Source organism: Equus quagga, chromosome 3 (genome assembly GCF_021613505.1).
Source record: "Equus quagga isolate Etosha38 chromosome 3, UCLA_HA_Equagga_1.0, whole genome shotgun sequence".
In the NCBI taxonomy this organism is placed as follows: domain Eukaryota; kingdom Metazoa; phylum Chordata; class Mammalia; order Perissodactyla; family Equidae; genus Equus; species Equus quagga.
Genome location: NC_060269.1, coordinates 28,643,417 through 28,667,165, shown reverse-complemented (window position 1 = coordinate 28,667,165; position 23,749 = coordinate 28,643,417). Strand labels below are relative to the sequence as shown.

Below are 23,749 nucleotides of genomic sequence, written 5' to 3'. Positions count from 1 at the left end.
TTAGCTTACTGCTGCTGTGGTAACGCTGAAGGATAGCTCCTAAGCAGAGTTCCATGTGGGTTTCCCCCACCTCAGTAATTTACAGGCACGTTTCAATCACATGTTCATACTTCCAGAGGCCTTTCTGCTCAGTGGCGTTCCCGCCCACCTCTAGCCCCACCCACAACCCATAGCCTGTTAATTGATATGCTGGTGAGCAACATTTAAAATTCAAACATTATTTTGGCTTTGATTCTCATCTAGATTTGCTTGCTTAATTAAGGCTGTCATAATTTCTCTTCAGGTTCATGTACTTTGGGGTAGGTAAACAATCTTTAATACCTGTTCAAATAAGTATTCTAATCAGTATTCTGCTTCTCAACAACAGATGCTTACCACTAATCATGCTAAGATTTGAATGAAATGGCACTTGGTACACATGTTCTTCCTGCTTGCTATTCCTGCCAGGTAGCCCTGTGAGTTGGGGTACACAATGTGTTGAAAAGCTCATTTGTTTTGAAAAGTGGTTCCAATGCAGAATATCTGGGTGAACCATTTTGGGGAACTCCAGCCTTGGCGCTGAGAGACACCACACAAGCAGAGCATAGGTGCCTTCAGTGCGCGGCTATGGATCCCCTTGTCCACCTTAGAAATGAAGGTGTGTGTGTAAATGGATAGTGCAGGCTGCCACATTAACAGTATTAAAAGATCCAGTCTACTCCCAGGTTCTTTTTAGACTAAAAAGACAAGATAATAAAAGTGGTAGCTTTAAAAGACCATTTATTAATCTTAAATATTTACAACTCAAGGATTAAAATATTTATTAATTACCAATAGGTTATTTGCTGGGATTTTGTTTGCAAAGGGCTTCACCTGTTATCTTTACCTTGTTTATTTCTGATGGAAGAGAATTCCAGGTTGCTTTCTAACTTTTTATATTCTTCTTTCTATCAGTCACCTGGCTGAAATTTCAATGACAGCCTCATTAACAGACTTTCTAGTTTCCCACCTCTGAAAAAAAGGTCCCACTAACTTCCTTAGCCACTGCCACGTAACAGCTCCTAAATAACCTATTGTGAAAAGCACATTCTACTACAAATAACATTGAGTGACCTCAAATATATACCAATAGCATTCCAATGGAAAACTATAAATGTGTAACAGTGATTAAATAATGAAAACCGATCGGTCATGGAATCTCTTCAAGAAACACAATGGGGAACATGGAGGCACAGCAAGGATTATTTATGAAGAATGTATCAAGGAGACCCGATATTATTTCCACTTAAACAACAAACTAAAACGCTTCCAGCCTAAATAGTTCCTTTGCACACTACTATTTTGTTAGACCCCAAATAAAAACATCTTAAAGCTTTAAGAAAATTACTATAAATTACTCTATAACTTATGTTTTGCATGGTTTTAAAACGTTCATAATGCTATATTAATTTTACATGAAGATATAAAAAATAAATATTGCCATGCATGTCTTGTTGACATTTAAAAAACCCACAAATAAATAACTTGAAATGCTGTCTGAAGAAATTGCTCCTGCATACTTATTGTTAATTATGGAGGACTCAAGCAAATCTATTTTTATATAGCATCCTCAGACTGAAAAAGCTTCAGAACAAGCCTAATTTAATGCCCTTAAATGATCAAAATGTAATGCTAAGAAGGGAAAGAAAACACAAGCCAATACTGGAGTGCAAACACCTTTCTCGCTGTAGGTCTTAATGGAAAAGGTTTGTGAACTAACTAAGGGGATTCCTTCCCAAGGGCATGCTGGAAACGAGGAAAGTAAAGTGAGAGAAACTGAGAATCCTTCCTCAGGCAACTTCTTATCCTATTTCAGTTTCCTGAAACAGCCCTGGTTAAGACTCTTGTGACTAAAAAGACACAGACAAGTGTTTATAAAAGTCCATCAGGTTCCTCATTAAAGCTGAAGTCACAGACTAGAGACAGGTGGTCTGAAGGATAATTGAAGGATGGTAGCCGGTTGGGTCCAATCTGTTCTTCCGTGAGCAAATCAAGAGCTGACCTCACACTTAGAGCGTGTTTGGAATACCAGATATAATCCAGGGTGTGCCGGCACTCCCCTGACGTCCGGATCTTCCAGGTAGTGTATGGAGGTTCCGACTGCCCATCAGCACTCAGCAGCTTGTAGGCGCTGTTCAGATTGAGGCTGGAGGAGGCAAAGTGTTTGTAGACCTCCTCTGTTGGCTCTGCATTGAAGTCCCCACAAACAATAAGGGGAATCTTGGCTCCTTGAGTGATGTTCTGCAGGTTCTGGAGAAGGTCACAGCCTTGAGCTGATCGAAATCGCTCCCAGCCAGTACGTGCTTTTAAGTGGGTGACAGCAATGCAAAACTGTCTACTGGACTCCTTGCACTCTAGGGTCTGTGCAATGGCCACCTGATTGGTTTTCAGTGTCATGGCTGTCAGCCTAATATTGGCACTATTGACTAGCTTGAATCGGTTTTGGAGAAAGAACAAGGCACAACCATCTGGTCCATTGTTGTGCTCTACATCTAGACAAGGTGACCAGGGCTTGGGGAAGAACGTGCCTTGATAGCCCAGTCTACTGAGGAGTGGTTGGAAGGTGTCAAAATAGTGGTCCACCTCTTGGAGGCACAATATATCGGGCTGGTAGGCTAGGATTTCTTCTAGGATGAGACATTTCCTTTCTTCCCACTTGAGCGCTTCAACAGGGCACTGTACAAAGTTGTCTTTGCCTTCTCCAAGAGCTGAAATAAAAAAGCCAGGCAGTTGTCAGCTAATGCAGAACCATGACTGCTAAGTACCTGGGAGTCTCCTTACGTTTGACACTACTCAAGCCCCTCAGAATGCTTCCTCTGCTTTAGATGCTCCGGGTGATTCTTCTCTGTCTAAACTGCATTCGCTTAACCTCTTACCATCCAGATGAAGCAAGCAACTTATTTTCTTTCATAGTAAAACTATTTCATGTAACTGTATTCTAGGACATAAGATCTTAGATTTTAGCCTTAAACAGTGTTCTTTGCAGTCTAGGGATCTAAACTATGTCAGATGAAATACATATATTTAACTCTATAATACTGCTTTCACCACTGACCATAAGAGCCGTAAGAACTGACAGAGACACCACTCAAAATGAATGGGACCTATTTTAAATGGGTAGCTTTTCCTACTTACAGATGAACACCTGGAAAAAATTAATGAATCAAAGATTGGAAAGTCAAGGAGTACGCCCTTCTTTTCTAGGGGAAAAAAAAGTGGCCCTAGTTTCTTAAAATTTTAATTGCTACATGAGAGGCAATACTAGATAAAGTTGAGTGGCACATCTGTGTTTTAATTCAGTAGACCCTGGAAAGGAGTCCTTTCTACCATAACAAAGTAATAGAGAACTGAAGCAACGTCTCTTTGGCCTCAATTTACTCAGATGTGTCTGGCCCCAAGAATACCCAGACTAACCAGTACTGTCACCCAGCTCCCATTCCCTGCCGAAAGTTCTATGTTGCCCATTCAGTAGACTCAGTTTCTCCCTTGCAAATGCTATCTTACTGCTGTGGACTGAGAGCTGCAGACAACAAAGTTTGAGGCTGATAAAAGACAGGGTCCTTTAAATTTAGATGTGCTGGGAAGCAGACAGACTTTCATTGCACTTGGACAGCCTACAAACACGCAAGGTAAGAAATAAATCTTGAGTTGCCAGATTTATTAGTGAAAACCAGATGACTCCCTTTCCTAACCTCCCCTTCTGGGAGCTCCTCATGTTGCCCTAGTCACCCATCCGACGCCTCCATCTGCCCACACCTCTTCCCTCCACATGAGACATCAGTGCATTGAACATGTGCAGAGGCAGAAAGGCAGTCACCAGAACTCAACTGCTCAGGCACAGAAGCATCAGGCATACCTTGGGCGAGGATGTTCCACTGCATGACCCTAATAGGTGGGTGGCTACTGGGGCAATCTGTCCTCAGATCCACAAAGTCCCTCTGGAACCGGGGAGGTCGAGTGTGCAGGACAGCCCTGCATTCCTCAAGGAGCTCTTTAGGGTCAATGGGCTCCAGCTGTTCTGGGTCAGGTGACACCAAGTACTCTGGGTGCTGGGAGGCAGCGCTGCTGTTCAGTGTCTTGGCGAGAGCACTATAGAGTCTGCTCGTACCGTTTCCCATGGAACACGCTACGGGAAAGGAAAGCACAGTTACACACTCAGCTCCTTTTCCTGCCTTTCTTCCAGAAGATAAAGCATTTTCTGTCCATCGAAGCCAAGAGCTCAATTTACAGCAACGTTGCCACGTTCACATAAAAAGCCATTCCGCAGAGGTGGATTAAAGGAGTTTCCAGGTTTTAACTGTCTCCTAGGACAGGTAATTGAAATACTACTCTTAAAATTGGTCTCTGATTAAGATAATTATTTCTTTTAGGGGAGAAACACCTTGATGTTTATGACCTCTTCTAACCTAGGATTTGTCTTTATAAACTCAGTCTTATGAAAACATGGCTAGACAAAATCTACATTCCTTTTCTATATATTTTAATAAGAACTTGAATACCAGTTTGTAAAGAGCCAGATGTTAGAAAGCCCGTTAATCCTGGAGAAGAGATTAGGTTGTTGCAGGCTGCTGCTCCAGCCATGTCATCCATACAGATCCCTTTGTGTTGAAATGGCTGGATTCAATCCATAACCCAATTTTCTTAGATCTTAACTGTAAATCAGGGCTCTGGCTTTCTATAGAACTCTGAACATCAGTGAGCAATATAGTCTAATATCAATTGTCAGATTTTTTAAAAACAAGAAAAGGGGTTCGGAGGGAGAAGCGGCAGTTGCCCCCATTTCCTGGGATCCTGGAAGGAGAAAGGGTGAGGAGAGGTGCAGGAGGCACACTGGCTTCAGTGCACTTTCTAGTGCTCCATGTTTTACCCTAATAGATTATAATCCACTAAGATCAGGGCACAATCTTCAACTCATTAGCATGAGGAAAGTTGTACTTGTCATCTCACTTGTAAGCACTTGACTGCTCTTTTAGAGATCAACCATGTTTTGTCTTCATTATAGAATAAATTAGGGGCAAGTTTTACTTGGAACAACTTCCAAGATTCTGTACATGACGAATCTTGGTATGGAAGAATCTGGACTTCCTTCCCATATCCATATCCTTGCCTTGAAAGATACAAAGTTTTCTTTATAAAATACATTGTCAGGCTAATTGCATCTGACTGAAACTAGCAATGAATCAAATTCACTGTGGCTGGTCACAAAAGCAAATTCAAATATTTACCACCAAAAGTCCTTAAGCATTGAAGTCAGTAAGCATGCAAGCATGCTCTCTATTATTTCCTTTCATCAACTTGAAGTAACTTTTATTCCCCAGAAAGAAAACTAGATTAAGGCAAAGAAACACAAACTACTTTCCCCCAACGTACATTTAAATGTTACGTGCATCTGCAAGCTTGTTCTTTCTGACACACGCACATGCACAAATGCACGCACACTCCTGTTTCCGAAATGTTTGATGTGAATATATTAAATTCTTTTTAACTAATCTGAAAGAAATTTTCTTCTTGGCTGGAAGTACAACTTTGAAAATCTTGCTTCTGAACTTCTAGTTTAAAAAAAAGCAGTTCAAGTTCCTACAGGTTTCTCAAGCATGGTTTCCAGATCAGTAGCATCAGCCTCACCTGAACTGTGGACCAAAGTGTCACAGGGCACCAGAGCAAACTCACAGGGGCACCCTGGGGCATTTCGACTGGAAACAAACAGCAATATTTGACATCTGTCAGGCTCTAGGCAAACTACTAGCTTGATGTAGTTCAGTTTTAAGAGGAAGGCCCCACATCCTTTTGATGACATATCTTTGCCAAGCTGAGTTTCGGGGTGGTTACTGTGATATAAAGCAATACCATGTGAAAATGAATGTGAAAAAGGGAATAGTGTCCAATAGGAGTCCAAGGTTTGAGGAGTTATGTGAAACCAGAAAACCTATCCTGGACCACACTTTCTTCTAAAAATTTAGAAAACCTTCACATAAGGAGAATAAGGAACAGTATAACATCCCTTCAGACAATGAAAGCATGCCAGAAAGACATGCCCAAAAACCACATCAAAACTGTATCCTATTGTAAAATGAGCTAATGGTCATTAAGAAGATGACAGAATAGCTTAAATCAGAAAACTCAGAAATGAGGCAACAAAAGGAATTAGTAACAAAAAGGAAACTAGGAGATAAACATTTGAGAGACACTGGCAAATGTTGTGTGCTTATTTTAAGCAAAGAAGATCCAACATATGGTTAACAGGAGTTCTTGTAGTTAAACCAATGCAAGAAATGAAACAAATACTAAAAACCATAGATCAAAAAAACTTTTAAGACCACAAAGTTTCAATCATGCAAGACAAATTAAGTTCTGGGGAGCTAATGTACAGTGTCAGCATAATGACTATAGTTAACGACACTGTATTGTACACGTGAGACCTTCTGAGAGAGGAGACCTTAAGTGATCTCACCACACACACACACACACACACACACAAAACTTAACTATGTGAGGTGACAGATATGTTAATTAGCTTGATTGAGGTAATCATTTCACAATGTATATGTATATCAAAACAAGGCATAGTACGCTTTAAATATACACAATTTTTGTTAATTATACCTCAATAAAGCTGGATAAAAATAAAATGGTTTAAAAGAAAAATAATTATGAGGTTAAAAAAACATGTATTGTGGATATATTCAAACATCAATACATAAAGGTCTGCCTTTGTTACTCTAAAAAAAAAAAAAGGAAAAAAGAAAAACACTCAAAAGAAAAAAAGCCCAACACAATACTTGAAACTACATATTGAAAAACACATCACATACCTGAGAATACCAACCCAGAATGACCAACACCAATTGACTGTAAAGAAAAAGAAGAATATCCCTTGGGCATCTAGGAAAACCAGCAAGTAACTTACAAGGAAAATAAAATTAGTGCATCACCAGACTTCAACTGCAATGTTTTATGCCAGAAGTAAATGCAGTTACATATTGAAATATACAAGTCAAACTTCATCTATGGGGCTCATCCACATGTGAGCCAAGGATTTTATATCCCCCAAGAGCTCTTCCTGAGGAAACTACGAGAGCAGAGGTCGGTAAACTGCAGCCAGAGGTATTTTTGTACAGTCCTCGAGCTAAGAATGGTTTTAAAGGGTTGTTACACACACACACACACACACACACACACACACACACACAAATATGTGACAGGATCATTTTAGGCCCTCAAAGCCTAAATGTTTACTATCCAGCTCTTTTCAAAACAATTGTGGCATCTCTGGAACTAGAGAACAAGCTTCAGACCAAAATGACCAGCGAGACGGTGATATAAGAACTCGTGGTGAGCATCAAACATACAAGCACTTAGAAAATCAAGTCTAAATGAGGCTCAAAGACAGAGTACAGTATATAGTGCCTATGTGACCCAACAACAAACATATGAAGGTTTAGTACCACCAAAAAAAGCGGGGGAGACAGCGGGGGCCAGAATGAGGAAAGCATATTCAATTAAAGAATTTTAAACAGTTTCCAATGATCATAATTAGTAACGACAGTACTGTTATTCTGAGACTGCTGTGTGGCTTAAGGTGAAGCAAACTGGATAGTCTAATTCCATCATTTCCTGTCGTCCTTTTTTTGGTTTAGTTTTGGAAATGCACTTATAGGCTATTAGCTACAACACTAAAGGAAAACATTCTTGTTAAAGCCAGCTCATTTTGGACCAACAGCAGATAATGAGATCTGATCACCCACCTCATTGGTGACTCGGCCTCTGAAAGACTTTTGGTGGCTTTCAAAAATGAAATCTTCCCTCAGCAGACAAAGCTTTGCAGCAAACAAGCTGCAGCATGGCTAAGTACTAAGGCCTTGAATGGGATGGGCAGCAAAAGACCACTTCTAGTCCCACAGCTATCACTCTTTAGCTGTGCTCCAATTCTCCAGACCTGCTTACATATCTTGAAAATGAGAGCTTGTTAAGTGATCATAATTTCTTTAAGATTTTTTGGAAGGGGGCTAACCCCGTGGCCTAGTGGTTAAGTTCGGGGTGCTCCGCTTTGCAGCCCAGGTTCAGTTCCCCGGTGTGGACCTACACCACTCATCTGCGGCCCACGTACAAAATAGAGGAAGACTGGCACAGACGTTAGCTCAGGACGAGTCTTCTTCAGCAAAAAAGATTTTTTGGAAAATGCACCCAGGTTAGAACAGCCAGCAACTTCAAAAGAACATCTCTATTATTTGCACTAGAGACACATATATTTCTCTCAATTAAGAAAACCTTGCATGTATCATTCAGAATAACTTCCATTCCTCTTATATTTGAGACAAGAATGGACAAATCTGTTAGGTGTGATACTACTACTCAGGTATGGAATGTGCCGAAAATTTCCTTTTACAAAAAGTTTTACTGGCACAGACTTCTGCTCTTATTTCACTGTAGATTCATTCACCCAAGAAAGATGTCATTAGGCTAAATTTTGAATAAGAGACTAGGTAGAGGGGAACTGTTAGGGAATATTTACTCTAGGCCTGTCTCTGCTCCTGAGATCTTACAGGAAACTGAAGGTGGTCCCCATGATGGACTGATGCGAACCTGAACACCAGATTATTCAGCAACAGAGTGACCCAGGCCATGCCTTCTAATACTGATGTACCTGAGAAGCTGATTTATCAATCAGCCTGTTGTACAGTAAGCATGAAATCAGGAGAGAGACGCAGATGGTCCTGAAAGACATGTCCACTAGTCCACCCTCCCAGACAATGAGGGCCTCCGATGTGCCAGGCTCTGTCCTCACTGTGCACTCTGCAGTGTCCTCTCGGGCGGTGGTCACTGGCAAAACTCTTCCTAATCTAATCTCACAGTCCTCAGGGACAATCTGTCTGCAGTATGTTAATTGTACATTCTCATTTCCCTATTCTCTGACTTTCAGGATGGGCGCTTCATGCCAATAAAAATACGTGTGATCTTTCCCTTCATGAGGTTAATAAGTGTTTGGAAAAAGATTAATATGCATGAACTAACGAGAGAAAAACTGAGTGTTTACTATGTAGAATGGGCTTGGGTGTAATAAGGGTTAAAACAATCAGGATGGATAAGAGTAATCAGAAAGACTTCACAGAAATGGGACTTCAGACATGCAGCTCTGAATCCTGACTACCACTTATGTGGTCCATCATAGGCAGCCCCATAACCCCGCCACACTCTCTCAAACACACCGACACACTCGACACCAGACACTACTCTAGCCCACGGGAGATACAGCAGCAAACAGAATGAAATCTGTCCGCGTGGAGCTTCTGTTGTAGCGGGAGAAACAAACAAGACAATGAATAGTTGGCCATATAGTGAAAAGTGCTGTGGATCAAGGAGGCAGAGAGCGCCAGTGAGCAAGGTGGTGCTACTTCATATAGGAGGCTCCAGGAAGGAATTTGAGCAGAGACTGGAAGGTGGCGAGGAAATCAGTTAAGTCTTATGGAGAGCCAATGGAAGAACACTCCGGACAGAGGGAACGGCAAATGCAAAAGCCCTGAGAAAGGAACATGCTGGGCAAGGCTGGTGAACAGCAAGGGGATTAGAGTGATTTACAGAAGGAACAGAAGATGAGGGCCATGAGGCAGTGAGGACAGGGGAGTGGATGGTGTAGGGCCTTGCAGGCCACTCTAAGGACTTCAGCCTTTATTTGAGATGGGAAGGCACTGCAGAATTCTAAGCTAGAGTGAGAATCCGATTTACGTTAAAAAACAATACCTCACTGGCTGATGTATTAAAATACACTAAACTACAATAATCAAGGCAAAATACAGTGGTAGCTTGGACTCGTGGTAGCAGTTGAAGTGGTTGGATTCTGACAACCTAAAATTGGAGCCAACAAGTTTGTTTGATGACTTGGATGTGGTTTGGGAGAGAGAGTAGTCAAAAAGGTCTGCAAGGTCGCCAGCTCAACAACTAGAAGGATGAAGTTGCCAATCCCAATACAGTCAGGACGATTTGGTGGGGTCTGCAGAAAACAGGAGTGTGGCAATGAGATACGACTCATGTTCAGGAGAGAGGTGCAACGTGGAAATAAACAGGTGGGAGATGTTCACGGACAGAGGAGACTCAAGTGAGATTAGAGAGAAAACAGGTCACAGGACTGAGCTCTGGGGCAGACCAGGGAAGATGTGGTGAAAATCTGCAAACATCACAAGGCCAGAGAAGTCGGAGAAAAATGAGAAGAGTATGATCTTCCTGGAAAGAAGGTAAAGAATGAGTTTCATCCATGAGGTGGTAATCTCCTGTGTCAAATGCTACCGATAGTTCAAGGAAAACCAAGGCTGTGAGAACGGAGCCGGATTTAGCAACACGGAACACTTTGGTGACTTTAACAATAGTGATTTCTGATTTTCAGTGGACTTATGAGAAGAAGAGGAAATAGTATAGAGTAGAGAAGTATTTTGAGGAAATTTTGCCCCCAAAGAGGAGAGAGAGGGAGTAGTGGCGACACAGTAGAGAGGAAAAAATGATGAAGCAGGGGACTTCTGGCATGATGGCATGAAGAAGCCGACAAATCCTCTCCCCAAAAAGCAACTATAAACTTGCACAAATCTGTCAAAACCAAGCATTTCAGTGCTCTGTATGGACACCAAGGGCATAAAACAAATATATCAAACTTCAGGTAAGAACACTGCTGGTCTGTCACATTCCTGCCCCTCCCCTTCAGCTCTATGAGAGCAGTTCAACTAGGGCAGCAAAGATATTGAATTATTAATCTAAAATCTCACAAAGAAAAGCCCAGGCCCTGATGGCTTCACTGGTTAATCTATCAAATATTTCAATAAGAAATAATACCAATCATTCACAAAACCCCATTTATTGCTTTCCATGTATAGCCACTCTGGAAGACAGTTTGGCAGGTTTTTTAAATAAATTAAACACAGACTTACCATACAGCCCAGAACTCCCTTCACTGTGCAAATGGACAAACTGTGGTACATCCATCCAAAGGATGAAATAGCATCCAGTGAAGGAACAAGCTGCTGATTTGCAAGACTCATCCATACAACATGGATGAATCTCAAATGCATTCTCTATGTGAAAGAAGTCAGATCCTAAAAAGTACATATTGTATGATTTCGTTCATATGACATTCTGGAAAAGGCAAAACTATAAAGCTCGCAGGTTGCCAGGGGGTGGGGGAGGGAGCTGTGGCTGATTACGGGGATTTTTAGGGTGATGGATCCGTTGTGTACAGTACTAGGGTGGGGGATGCATGACTCTATGCATTCATCAAAATCTACAGACCTATCCATCACAAAGAATAAACTTTAATGCATGCAAATTTAAAATAGCAACCAGGAAGTGGAGGGATCTCAAGAGGGAATGCAGGCTTGGACAAACGAATCAAACTGTATTACAGACGTATGACCATCTCACAGAGCGGGTTCAGGACAAAAGGAGCTGTGATCTCGGTAACTCAGCTTGACACGTTCCCAACCATTCAAGACTTTCCTGGCAATATCGGTGGTGATATTAACTAATGTCATTTTTTTGTTATTGTCTAACACTTGGAAGATATGCATAACCCAGTTAATCAACATTCCCCAAATAACCAATACGAAACCATGTGGGGGTAAAAGATCCATTCAAAGTACCAGACAAATCAATGGATTTTAACATAACAGTATAAAAAGCTCATTGATATGGTATCAGATTCCACATTGCAAATAACTATTAACATAGAAACTAACACAAAGAAGAATATCCACAATTATCTAAAAAGGCTGCTAAAATAGTTTTTTCCAACTACATATCTGTGAGAGAATAGATTTTCTTCATATACTTCAACCAAAACAATCTATCAGAAGAGCAGACTGAACGTGGAAGCAGATAAGAGATCCAGCTGTCCCCTGTTAAGTGAGACTCGAAGAAATTTCCAAAAACGTAAAACAAGGCCACTCTTTTCACTAATTCCTTTTTGTTTTGGAAAATATAGTTATTTTCCCATAAAAATGTTATTCATGGTAACAGTGATTTTATTATATTAAGTGACTTGATAAACATTTAAAAATTTTTGCAAATTTTATGTCCTCCTAACATGATGGATATCAATATATAACCCACACAAACAAAAGTTCTTTGGGGCCCTCGATATTGTTTAGGAATATAAAGGGATCCAGAGAACAAAAAGTGAGAGTTTCTATTCCAGATCAATCATCACCTAAGTCAAGGAGGGACACAAACAAGGCGATCCTCTGGGAAGAAAATGAGAACTTTATTTTTTTATCTAACAAAGATGAAATAAAACAATAGATTGATTCATAAAAACACAGAGCACACATCGAAATTTGTTCTAAACTGAGAGCATATGATGGCAACAGCTGGGAGCTCGCTGCTGGAAAGCTGTCTCCCTCCTGCTCCAGAGACTAAAACTATCTCTAAATCAGGGAGAATCTTCCTTTAATTCTGTCCTTATATTTCTCATATTCAACCTAGATTTTCTATACTTCAAAATCAGTCTTCTCGGGGCCGGCCCCGTGGCCGAGTGGTTAAGTTCCCGGGCTCCGCTTCGGTGGCCCAGGGTTTCGCCGGTTCGGATCCTGGGCGCGGACATGGCACCACTCGTCAGGCCATGCTGAGGCGGCGTCCCACATGCCACAACTAGAAGGACCCACAACTAAAATATGTAACTATGTACTGGGGGGATTTGGGGAGAAAAAGCAGAAAAAAAAAAAGAAGGTTGGCAACAGTTGTTAGCTCAGGTTCCAATCTTTAAAAAAACAAAAAAAAAGAGCATATTTAAAAAAATATCTATTCTTCTCATAAAGGCATATTACTGAATCAAATCAGAAGGGATGGAGAAGTCCCGGGTCACTTCTTCCTATGTTCGTTTTTTCTCCCTGCTTCCAGTCCCGAGAACATATGGTCCCGAGAACATATGAGTTTACTCATTTATTTCTCAAGGCTCTATTCTCCAAAACTTTCTGGTGACACATAGACATCATTTCAAAGCAAGTGCAAAACCCCAGACCAGGGAATTAATAACTAAAAGTGAACACTATAAAGACTTCACATACTACTTTTGCACTTATAACACTGGGTGCCTTCATTTCTTGCATTATTAATACTTTATGCTATTTTATTTCATAGGATTAAATAATTCTTCTCACCCTTATAATAGCCTTTAAAGATGTGCCAGAGAATTCAGATTATTTAAATTCCTGAAATCCAGTAGTATGTAAACTTCCCGCATCTTTTAGCCATCCCTTTCCTAAAAAACAAAGCAAAAGAGAAGTGGGCCAACCACTAAAATACAGAATATATGTTTACCCTTTATACTACCAATTACTACACACTTCTAAAGCAACAGGCAGACCACACTGTGGGTTCCAAGGTGCCGACCAGCAGAGGGCAAGGACCAGGTTTAACGAAACCCCCTCATATCCGTAATTAGAATGCTGGATGAGAAGCTGACAGCCGAGACCCAGACTGCCTGCGCCACCCCTCCCAGGCAGTCCTAACAGCACTTAGAAATCAAGGCAGACACCTCTCCACATGACGCTTCTCCAGTTACCCAGCAAGGGCTTATTCTGGAGCTTGCCCAAACCATTCAGTTTGTGAATAATTTCCCTGACAATTAGTGTGAGTTTAGTCTCTTGAAATGGTGACTCGGCAAAAACGCTGATTAAAAACCAAAAAGGAAAGGAAAGCCAGGATTACCTGGGTACACAGCTGGGAAGCTGCTGGAGCTGACCAACCTTGGGCCCAAGATACCTCGACGAATAAGTACACAAAACTGTAAAGGACAGACGTCACAGGAAGGCATCACTGAGATAAGCCTTTGCTGCCATCTGCTGGCCCTGTGTTGAACCACCTCAGAGAGTTTAGACAGCTAATTCAGTTGCTAATTTTCAGTAGGCTTCTTAGAGGAAGTTCCAATAAATGTGGCCACCTTACGACAAGTGAGTGATAACACTTACAAGATAACCATCGACATTGACATAAAACAGCTGGGATGTTGTATACGTGGTATGTTTCATATTTACCGAAGAAATCAATAAATAAAGATTCACAGCCTCCATGCCTGCACAGCTTTATGAATCAAGCCCCCCAGGCTTCCTTTTTCCTACACCTGGGCTGCTTCTCTTAAGTTGCCCTGACAGTTGAACTACAATCCCTGTCCTTTACTCACCAGACAGTAAGCTCAAGGGCAGGCCCTGGGTCTACCTTGTTTCCCACTTCCCGCAGGACCCAGCCCAGTGCCTTAAAAAACGCTGATAAAAGAAGGGATGACAAGTGACAGGAAAGTGACAGCAAGCACTGCCGGAGGAAGTGCCTCACACTGGTGGAGCACCTATGGGATGCTAAGCTCTTTCACCTGCCGATACCTGTTGCCCTCTCCAGAATTCCTTGGCTATTTTATAGTTGAGGACACCGAGGCTAGAAGTCTGCCTGGTCCTGAGTCACTATCACATGAACTCCACGCCTCTGTGCTGGTATGCACCCATCAGCTGGGAAACCAAAACTCAACACAGTGCAACAGGTCCCCTGCAGCTCCATGGGGTAAACAAACGTGACCGTCTCAAATTCTGCACGTGGGTGTGTGCTTGTATCAACTCCCGGGTCCTAGAGACTGGTTTCCACGTGCCAATTTAGGCAGATACTATTTTCTGGTGAGGGTCAAACATTTTAGTTAGTGACCAGTCTTCCAATTTCTGTTATGAGCACCCATGACTGAAGGTGGCAGGCATGCCCGGGGCAATTAGCAACAGAGTATGTTAGTACGTGACAGCCTTCCAGGTAAAGTTTCAACTTTCTCCCCAGTAAGATGAGGCTACAGTTAAGTAGGGGCCAAACAGTCATAAACATATGGACTCCAGTTAGGCTGCCTGGTTTCAAATCCTGGCTCCTCCTCTTACTAACAGGATCCTGAACAAATTATTTACCTCTCTATGCCTGTTTTTTTCATGTGGGGATCACTGGTAACCTACTTTACTGGGTTACTGCAAGGATTAAGCGAGTTAAATTAGATATACCTAGCACACCCTCAGTGGTCAGCTAAATGTTAGCTATTCTGTTACACTTAGTGAAGCTCACGTGCTGGGTTCAAAGAGAAGGCTATCAACATTTGAGAGCTCAGCACGTGCCACACTACTTCCATGTATCTTCTTCACTCTTTCCAGCAGTCCAGCAAAGTAGGTATGGTATTCGCTGTTTTACAGACCCAGAGGCTGAGGTTAAGAGATTACACATTTTCTCAAGATTGCACAACCAGGAAGGGGTCTGGCCCTCGAGAACGGTACCTGCACCTTGGACTGCTGTGCATCAGCATCTCTTACAGGACTGATACTGAGTGAGTCAGGACAACTGCATGGGCCTGGCCACACAAAGGAATAAACAGAAGTCGAATTCCAGCGCCACCATCTGTCGACGTCACTGCCATCACGGCATACACTCTGGCACCACACAAAGTGTACAAAGCAGTGCAGTGACCTGCACGGCATGACCAGACATATCAAGTGACGGTCATGACTCTCAACCTAACGTGTCTAAAAATACAAGCACCTAGACAGTGTGACAATCCAAACGACCTTTCTTTGCTAGGCAGCAAAGACTAGACAGGAACACTAAAGTATTTTCCAGACAAGGCTGAGCCATGCCTTCAGTCATGCCAGATTCATCCAGAAAATATCACTAAGGAAAAAGAAATCCCCCCACAATAAAAGTGTAGGTTAACACATTTAATTGGTGCTCACTTGTTAGCTGGCTGGCCAATCACTGCCACATGCTGGGCTTTTCTAGCAGCACGCTCTGAAGTGAAATGTCAAAACTAAGAGAATCTGGTGGGACAACTGCTCTCCACTAAGACGTCAGGTCTGTGTTACTTCATGATGCCCAAGAAAACGGTCCATTGTCACAGTTATGAACGGCAACATGAAAGCTAAAAGGAGAATTTTGCTGAGTACAGATTCCTCCCTTGGTATCAAGGGTCCACAAACTTCGGCCCGTGAGCCAAATCTGGCCAGCATCCTGTTTGTGTGCTGCCTGTGATCTTCTACATTTTTTAGTGGATGGAAAAAAATCCTAAGAATAATATTTCAGGGGCCAACCTGGTGGTACAGCAGTTAAGTTTGCATCTTCTGCTTCGGCGGCCCAGGGTTGGCTGGTTCGGATCCCAGGTGCGGACATGGCACCGCTTGTCAAGCTATGCTGTGGCAGATGTCCCACATATAAAGTGGAGGAAGATGGGCACGGATATTAGTTCAGGGCTAATCTTCGTCAAAAAAAAAAAAAAGAATATTTCATGATGTGCAAATTATGAAATTCAAATTTCAGTGTCCATAAATAGTTTATATATTGTCGATGGCTGCTTCCACGTCACAACCGCAGAGTTCAGTAGCTTAACAGAGATATACACCTCACAAAGCCTAAAATACCAGCTGGTTCTTTCAAAAAAGTCTGCAGACCCCTAGTCTAGATTATATTGAAATAAAATTGTATAGTCAGTTTACATATATTTCACAAAACAAGTGAAAGATCTTCAGTCACTTAAAATAGGGGAAAACAATTTTTATATATAAATTTCCACAGACTTTCTTGAATAATTAAGGTACAGGTAGGAAAAAAATCATCTTTAAAAACTGGCAAAGAAACTGTCAATGGTTTTAAAACCTCTATTCCTACGACTCATTTTTAAAACAGGAACTGATATTTGCATACAATCAGTAGGTCTTCGGTCATGAAGTGGAACATATGATTACTGTCACTTCTTCCTAAGAGCTTTCAGGAATAAAGTACAAGTATTCAAGTTTTTTAAAAGCATGAAACAATAATATGGTAAAACAAGAAAGAATGCCATCAATGGGTCGAAAACTTGGGAGAATTCCAGGAAGACAAAACCAGGTCTGAATTAACAGAGAAACAAGAGTGGAGGCAAATGCAGTACAAGCTACCAAAGGTAAATATGGTTCTTCTCAAGGGAGCTGTGAACAAACTCCAAGCTGAGTCAACAGAGACAAAGGGCAGGAGAAGCTGAGGGACAATTGTCGGGGTAATTCATTCAGGAACGGCATTTGAAACAGCTGCGCACTAGTCACACCGCTTCCCCTCTCTCAGCCAGACAGAAGCTGGCAAGGGTGGCTTCTGCCTGCTGGAGACAGAACTAGAAAACACTTCAAAGAAAGTGGGCGGCCTGCCTTGGAAGGGCTCCCAGGGGTGATGGACCTGAAAGAGCAGCAGACCAGATCAGGAGCTAACTGTGGACCTCAGGCATCTTTTAAAAGAAGGGTGAGGAGCCAGATTCCAGAACACAGAAAGAAGCCTTCCTTGGTTTGGCAAAGGCGGAGGCCTGCAGCCCGCTCTCTCTCAGGCGTTCTACAGAAAGCCTGGCTGTCTACCCTCCACACAATTTTCCTACTGACGCGGCAAGCAAATGGCTCTCCCCTTCAGGACACAGGCCTGAGGGAGAAACAGGCATACGTTATTTCCATATATTTAAAACTAAAGGAACAATATTATGGACACAAAACAATAGGCTGCTACAAAAAAAGGAGCAATCAGAGAACTAGAAAATGGCTAGAAATTTAAAATCACTGCAAAAGAAATGTTCAGGGACTCTCATGAAATAAAGAAGAGATAAAGACATTAACAAATCAGAAGAGACACAGAGGATGGATCCATATGGCCAACAATCTGTCTAACGGGAGTTTAAGAACAGGAGAACCCAGAGACGAAAGAGCGAATAAAACAATCCAAGAAATAGAAATTTTTCCTGTGCTAAAGAAGGGTACGTCCTTAGATAGAATGGGCTCACCTGACGTGGAGACACGGATCTTGATGGAACTCTGAACACCAAAGATAAGAAATCCTATAAGCTTCTAGAGATAATACAAAGACATTTAAAACTCTGAGGAAAAATTTTTATTAATGGGCATGTGTTACTTCTGTAATTTAAAAAAACTTTTATTCAAAAAAATCATCATGACGGGGCCGGCCCGGTGGCACAGCGCTTAAGTGCACATGTTCCGCTTCAGCGGCCCAGGGTTCGCCGGTTTGGATCCCAGGTGCGGACATGGCAGCGCGTGGCACACCATGCTGTGGTAGGCGTCCCATGTATAAAGTAGAGGAAGATGGGCATGGATGTTAGCTCAGGGCCGGTCTTCCTCAGCAAAAAGAGAAGGATTGGCAGCAGTTAGCTCAGGGCTAATCTTCCTCAAAAAATTAAAAAATAAAAAAATCATGATGAGATTTTTCCAAATAAAATTCAGAATAATGAACCACGTCAAAGAGAAATTTATTTTAGAATACACCTCAGCAAATCTGTGTGACCTCCAAGATTTGACAGATGAACATCGTCCTTCAGCAGTCCCTCAAGGACAGTTAACATCCACGCAAGCAAAGCATAATGAAATAGAAAACGATTATATCCAAGGTGTCATTAGAATCTGTAAAGTAATTTACTTTGTACTCTGTACTGGATGAGGTATTGAGAGTCATAAGCATCTTTGCAGACTGGCAAATGGACCGGCCCACGTACTGGAAGCTCAGAGTTGGGGGAACGATAGAAACGGGAGAGGAAGGTGGCGGCGGAAGGTGGCGGGGGAGGACGCGACAAGACTAAGGGACTTCCCAGACATCCTACTGCAACAATTCTCTACTCGAATTTTGGCTGCATGTAACTTTTAAGCACTTATTTTCATGGACTGCTCATACTACTCCAATTCTGAAGATGGAATAAAAATAGTTTTTAACTTTTCCTTTCTGCACAATAGCAGTCTCTTTTGGAGGCATTCGTCAGAAACGTCTATCAGGCTTCTAAGCCTTTAGTAAAGCAAGTCTCCTCTGGCTGTCCACCTGGGCTGTCGGTAAGTGGCTGTCTGCCGGGGCTCTCCGTCAGAACCCGCAGATACTCAGACCCCACTTGCAGATATTAAAATTCAGATCTGAGTAGGGCCCAGGCATTTTTTTGATAGTGGAGGTAGAAAAAAGTATTTTGGGGAGACATTCCAATCTAACAGGAATAATTTTCTTCGGCCCCCTTTCCCCTGGGCACTCCTGCCCACACCCCTGACACTGGGGAACCGGTATGTTTCACGTGTTGCTTTGAGACCACAAAGAGACAAGAGGACAGCTAGCTAAGATTTCCACTTGAGGTCTTACTTCTTCCTTTGGGAAGGCTGATTTCCCCCCATTCTAAGAAGAACAACAAATCCAAAACATTTTAGCTGCTTGTCAGGAAAGTACAAGCGGGTTTACCATGGAGCCAAATACTCATGCACATCATGCTTCGAGTTTCTAAGTGTTTATTCAAGTGTGATAACCATTCAAGTGGTTATCGAGGTCCTATAAATTCTGAATAGAGTGACTCCTAACAGCAAACACAGATGCTGTGCGTCTCCCTTCCTCCTCCTCCTTCCATGAAACCAGAACATAACTGCCTCACTTCTTTTGGAAGGCATCACAGAAACCTACATGGTATCCTATTTATCCACCTACCCACTCTGTAAGTCAGACAGCTACTCCATCGCACTTCCAGGACAACGTCAGTCTCAAGTTTTTTCTCACTGGACTTTCACAAATACACCAATTCCTTCCCTTTCTTAAAGCCCACTTTAGTTTAAGGAAACGTTCTCACTTGGGGGTCTCCTGAAGCCCCAAACTCAAAGATTAGAACACTCTTCCAGAATCCTCTCCAGCATTTCTCAAACTAGGAGGAGTGGAGCTTATAAAACACTCCCTAAGCTTTCCAAAAAGAATCACCTGGGGCACTTGTCAAATACACAACTTAACCAAGAATCTCCTCTGGAAAAACTGATTCAAGTAGGTAAGTGAAAGACAGAAATCCGTACGTTACCAAGCGTCCCGGGTGATTCTGGAAGCAACCTCTTTTCTGCCAGAGTTCTTGACCGCTCCCGTACCCTCCACTTCTTCCAGGCATGTGGTCTCCCGCTGCCCGGCACCCTCCTTTCACCTCCTCAAAGCAAAGTTTTACCAAGAAATCCAGCCACCATGATTTCTCTTTCTTCCCAATTCCGGCTGCAATTAGTCCTGAGACACAATGTATAATATTTGGCCTTTTAAGTGTATTGTGTTCCATAAAACTTGTGGATCAATTGATATCCATTTATCTTCTTTATTTTTTCAGGGAAAGTCCAGTGTTAAGAACAAGCAAGGTTAAATAATTTAAAATGTTCATAAGAGTGTGCTGAATGTGATTCTGGAGCCATAGTTATTAACTCAAAAGCCCCGAAGAGTTCACTGTGTTTAAACTCTTACTGTTGAACGCTACACGAAAATAATCCCTTAGTTCTCCCACAAGGAAAGCAGTTCCTTTCTGCAGAAGCTTGATAATTATAAGCCTTCCCATTTCTTCTCATAAGCGGCTTATTCACATAGTTAAGGAACATACTAAATAAAGCCACCTCCTCAAATGAGCTGGTATTTGATTTTAAAACTGTACCAAGGAAAAGGCAACGTGTTCCAGTGGTGGAGAACAGTAATTCAGCCAACTCTTCATCATCTAAGGAGGAGGGACCTGGAAGACAGCACTTAGAAACCCACAGACGACTCGCGACTGCAGTTCATCCAGTACGGTAACTGTGGCAACTGCTGCTGCTTTATGGGGGCTGCTGTTGGAAAAGATGGCGAAACACTGAGATCATCTCCAAGATCCCTGTTAAATTCTAATAATCTAGCATCTGATGACTCCAAACATCTTCCCAGGGACTTCTGACTGCCAAGGGGCATAAGTCAGGAAGGAAGTGACTATCAAATGGGGTCAAGTGTGACTCCCCTCCATCCCCAGCCCAGACCTCATATCTGCATTTTTTTTAAAAGCTCCTAATGCTGGTTCTGAGGCACATTTTGCAAAGTGCCTCTTCTCTCACCCTGCCACATCCATGCCTCATGCCGTCCCCTCTTCGTTCCTAGCTTTTCTCAAACAAAATGTTTTAGTCTCTTTGAATTGTAACCGTGCCTCAAATCCCAGCTCAAATGCCAACCACTTCTTGAAGCCTAAAAAGATCATTGCTGAAACCACTTCCCACTCTCCAGCACTCTAGTGCCATTTGCAAACCTTTAAGAGAATAAAAGATGCTTCATTTCATTAAACAAATCTCATCTTTGCGCAAATCTCATCTCTCTTACTGGCAGTAAGCTCCTCAAAGGCTGATTAAGGCTCACATTCTGTTACCTCTTGTAATAAAGCACCTACAGTGTGTGAGACATTCTGGAAAGACTTGAATGAATGAAAGCTCGAGCAGTGAGGGAATGAATGCATTCAAGAGTTTCTTCTAACAAGGAGCTGAAGCTAAAACTGCAGGAAACCGGAAAATTGCATAAGATTTTGTAGTAACTGTTTACAACAGTTAACTACGATAAAGTCTTTCAATTTATTTGTAAAAGTAGGGGGTTTGAGAAAGTTCATTCAACACTGTTCTGTATCAGAAGCCTAAAACCGCAAACACTCTAGCTGAACCAACCTCTTTTTTTTCTTGGCTTTTTTTTTTTTCGGTGAGGAAGACTGGCCACGAGCTAACCTCTGTTGCCAATCTCCCTTTTTTTGGTTTGAGGAAGACTGTCGCTGAGCTAACATCTGTGCCAATCTTCCTCTGTTTTAAGTGGGATGCCTCCACAGCATGGCTTCAAGAGCAGGTGCCCGGGATCCAAACCTGCGAACCGCAGGCCTCTGAAGTGGAGCATGTGAACTTAACCACTGCACCACTGGGCCAGCCTCTGACCTGACCATTTTTTTCCTCAGCTAATAGCACAGCATCTCTACCTGTATTACACAAGCCATCTGTATTCCCAAGACCTTCCTACTGACTAACTCTGCCTCTGAGGGACTGTGAGGGAATTTAAGATATGAGCAGATACAGGAGACTCTAACTTCTCCCACTTCAAACTTAACAACGTTCCTCTTGAAAACTTCCTGGAAGAAAAAACACTAACAGTTATCAGGTGGTACCCATTCTAACAGCCGTTTCACAATGTGCCCAACTCCTATACAACTGGAAAGAAATCTGATTACGACTGTCAAGTTCACCCTTTCTAAAGAACTCTAAAGAGTTTAGGGTCTTCAAGAACCAGTTTAGCATCCTAATTTTAAAAGTATGTCTCAGCCTAAACACCCACCAATAATCTGAACAGAGTTTAAAGTCTTGGCTACAATCCCATTTTGGATTATGGCTTTCATTAATTAAAGAAAGCCACATTAAAAATATTCTTTCTACTGCTCAATTTGTCCTTAAATTAATCCAAAATTTTCGGAGCAAAAAATTGTGGTTTATAATCTAGGATGGTTATACAAATGTCTTAAACAGCAATAGCTTAATGAACACAGCCAAAATACACTTTTTAGTGTGATGAAGTAATTGCCAGTTTTGAAAGAGAAACTTTCTCATTTTAAAACGCACGATTAATCTGTATGCAACGTGTGGCCACGATAATGTATCCTCAAGCAGAAACGGAGGTGGCAAAAAAGGGAAAGTCCAGGGTATGTGATGTATATAATTGGCTCTTGGCAAACGGAAGGCATCATCTTTACAAGATCTTAACCTAGGTATACAGGATACAGAATGACACAAGCATTAAGAGCGGAAGGCTCCGAAAAAACCCCAAATAAATGTAAAATGAGTCAATGTGTGTCTTATACATTGTTAACACTTTTTAAAAAATTCAGAACATCTAGGCCGTGCAAACTATATGACCAAATAAGAGTCGCTGTATATGACTTTTTGGCATAAAAATTTCCATAATTAGCGTAATAAGAAGAAAAACCAACACAATCTGCGGCCTCGGAAGGGGGAAATTTAACGTAGGTCAAGACCGAGGAAGACTGAACAGCACGGCATCCTAGGATCCCACGGGAACCTGAACACAGCGTTCTAGTTCTGAGCAGCCGTGATGCAAGCCCCAGGCGAGGGAGGGCAAGGGAGAGAGGAAAAGGGAGACAGACCCCGCCGCCCGGCCGCCCATTCATTCCGCGCGGGCTCCAGGTGGCGGCCCCGCCGCGCACTCACCTGTCCGGGAGCACGACCTCGCGGCGCCCGAGACCGCGGAGGCCGCCGCCAGGAGCCGGGGGGACGCGGGCCGGGGGGCGGCCGCCGGCGGCGGTGACAGGAGGCGCAGCCCGCGCGCGGGCAGGCGGCGCAGGCGGGGCGCGTCCCTCTGCAGCAGCGCGGAGCAGAGCCGCCGCGGGCTCTGATACATGCCGGGCGCCGCCGCCACAACCGCCGCGGCCCCGCGCGCCGAGGACAGAAGCCGGCCGCGGGCGAGGCCGAGAGGGGCGAGGGCAGCGGGCTCTCGGGGCCGTCCGAGCGAGGCTCCCAAGATCCTTCTCGCCCGGCGCAGGTCCGGGGAAGTCCTGGGCAGGGGAGCCCGAGAGCGAGGAGCAGGAGCGGCGGTGGCAGCAGCACCGTCTGCCGCGGGCTGGTGGGAGCTGGAGGGTAACCGGCCAGCGCAGCGCGCTGACAAAGCGGGCGCTACCAAGTGGATCCTGGAGGGGGGTCCGGGGGACCGGATGCCGGCGCGACCAGGCTGGGGTCCCTAGACCCGGGGTAATCCTACTTTGAAAGGAAGGACATCTTAAGTTGTTTGTAGGGTGGAGGCTGTTGGAGGTCTAAAGTAACAAGTATCCGTTGGAGCGGTTTTAAAGAAATGACCCTCCCCTTCCGCTGGCTGGAATGGAAACGCCCACAGGCGGGGAGTCCCGAGACAGTGCCAGGGCTGTGGCCCTGGGGACACGTGTGTGTCCGAGTGGAAGGCA

At 43.1% G+C, this 23,749-nt stretch overlaps 1 protein-coding gene across 9 annotated transcripts; it reads right to left on the bottom strand.

Annotated features, from left to right (window-relative positions):
• Positions 1 to 742: 742 nt before the first annotated feature.
• On the bottom strand, positions 743 to 23,445 carry NOCT (nocturnin). 9 transcript variants are annotated; one of them, XM_046657266.1, is made up of 5 exons: positions 14,177 to 14,868; positions 13,155 to 13,255; positions 6,831 to 6,867; positions 3,875 to 4,144; positions 743 to 2,726 (listed from the first exon to the last, which is right to left on the bottom strand). In XM_046657266.1, the coding sequence occupies exons 4-5, from the start codon at positions 4,134 to 4,136 to the stop codon at positions 1,891 to 1,893; spliced, it is 1,098 nt and encodes a 365-aa protein (XP_046513222.1). In that variant the 5' UTR covers positions 4,137 to 4,144; positions 6,831 to 6,867; positions 13,155 to 13,255; positions 14,177 to 14,868; the 3' UTR covers positions 743 to 1,890. The 9 variants fall into 9 exon arrangements, with proteins under 9 accessions (XP_046513222.1, XP_046513220.1, XP_046513219.1 ...); XM_046657264.1 differs by lacking the exon at positions 14,177 to 14,868 and adding an exon at positions 13,705 to 13,751; XM_046657263.1 differs by lacking the exons at positions 13,155 to 13,255; positions 14,177 to 14,868 and adding an exon at positions 23,004 to 23,133.
• Positions 23,446 to 23,749: the final 304 nt, after the last annotated feature.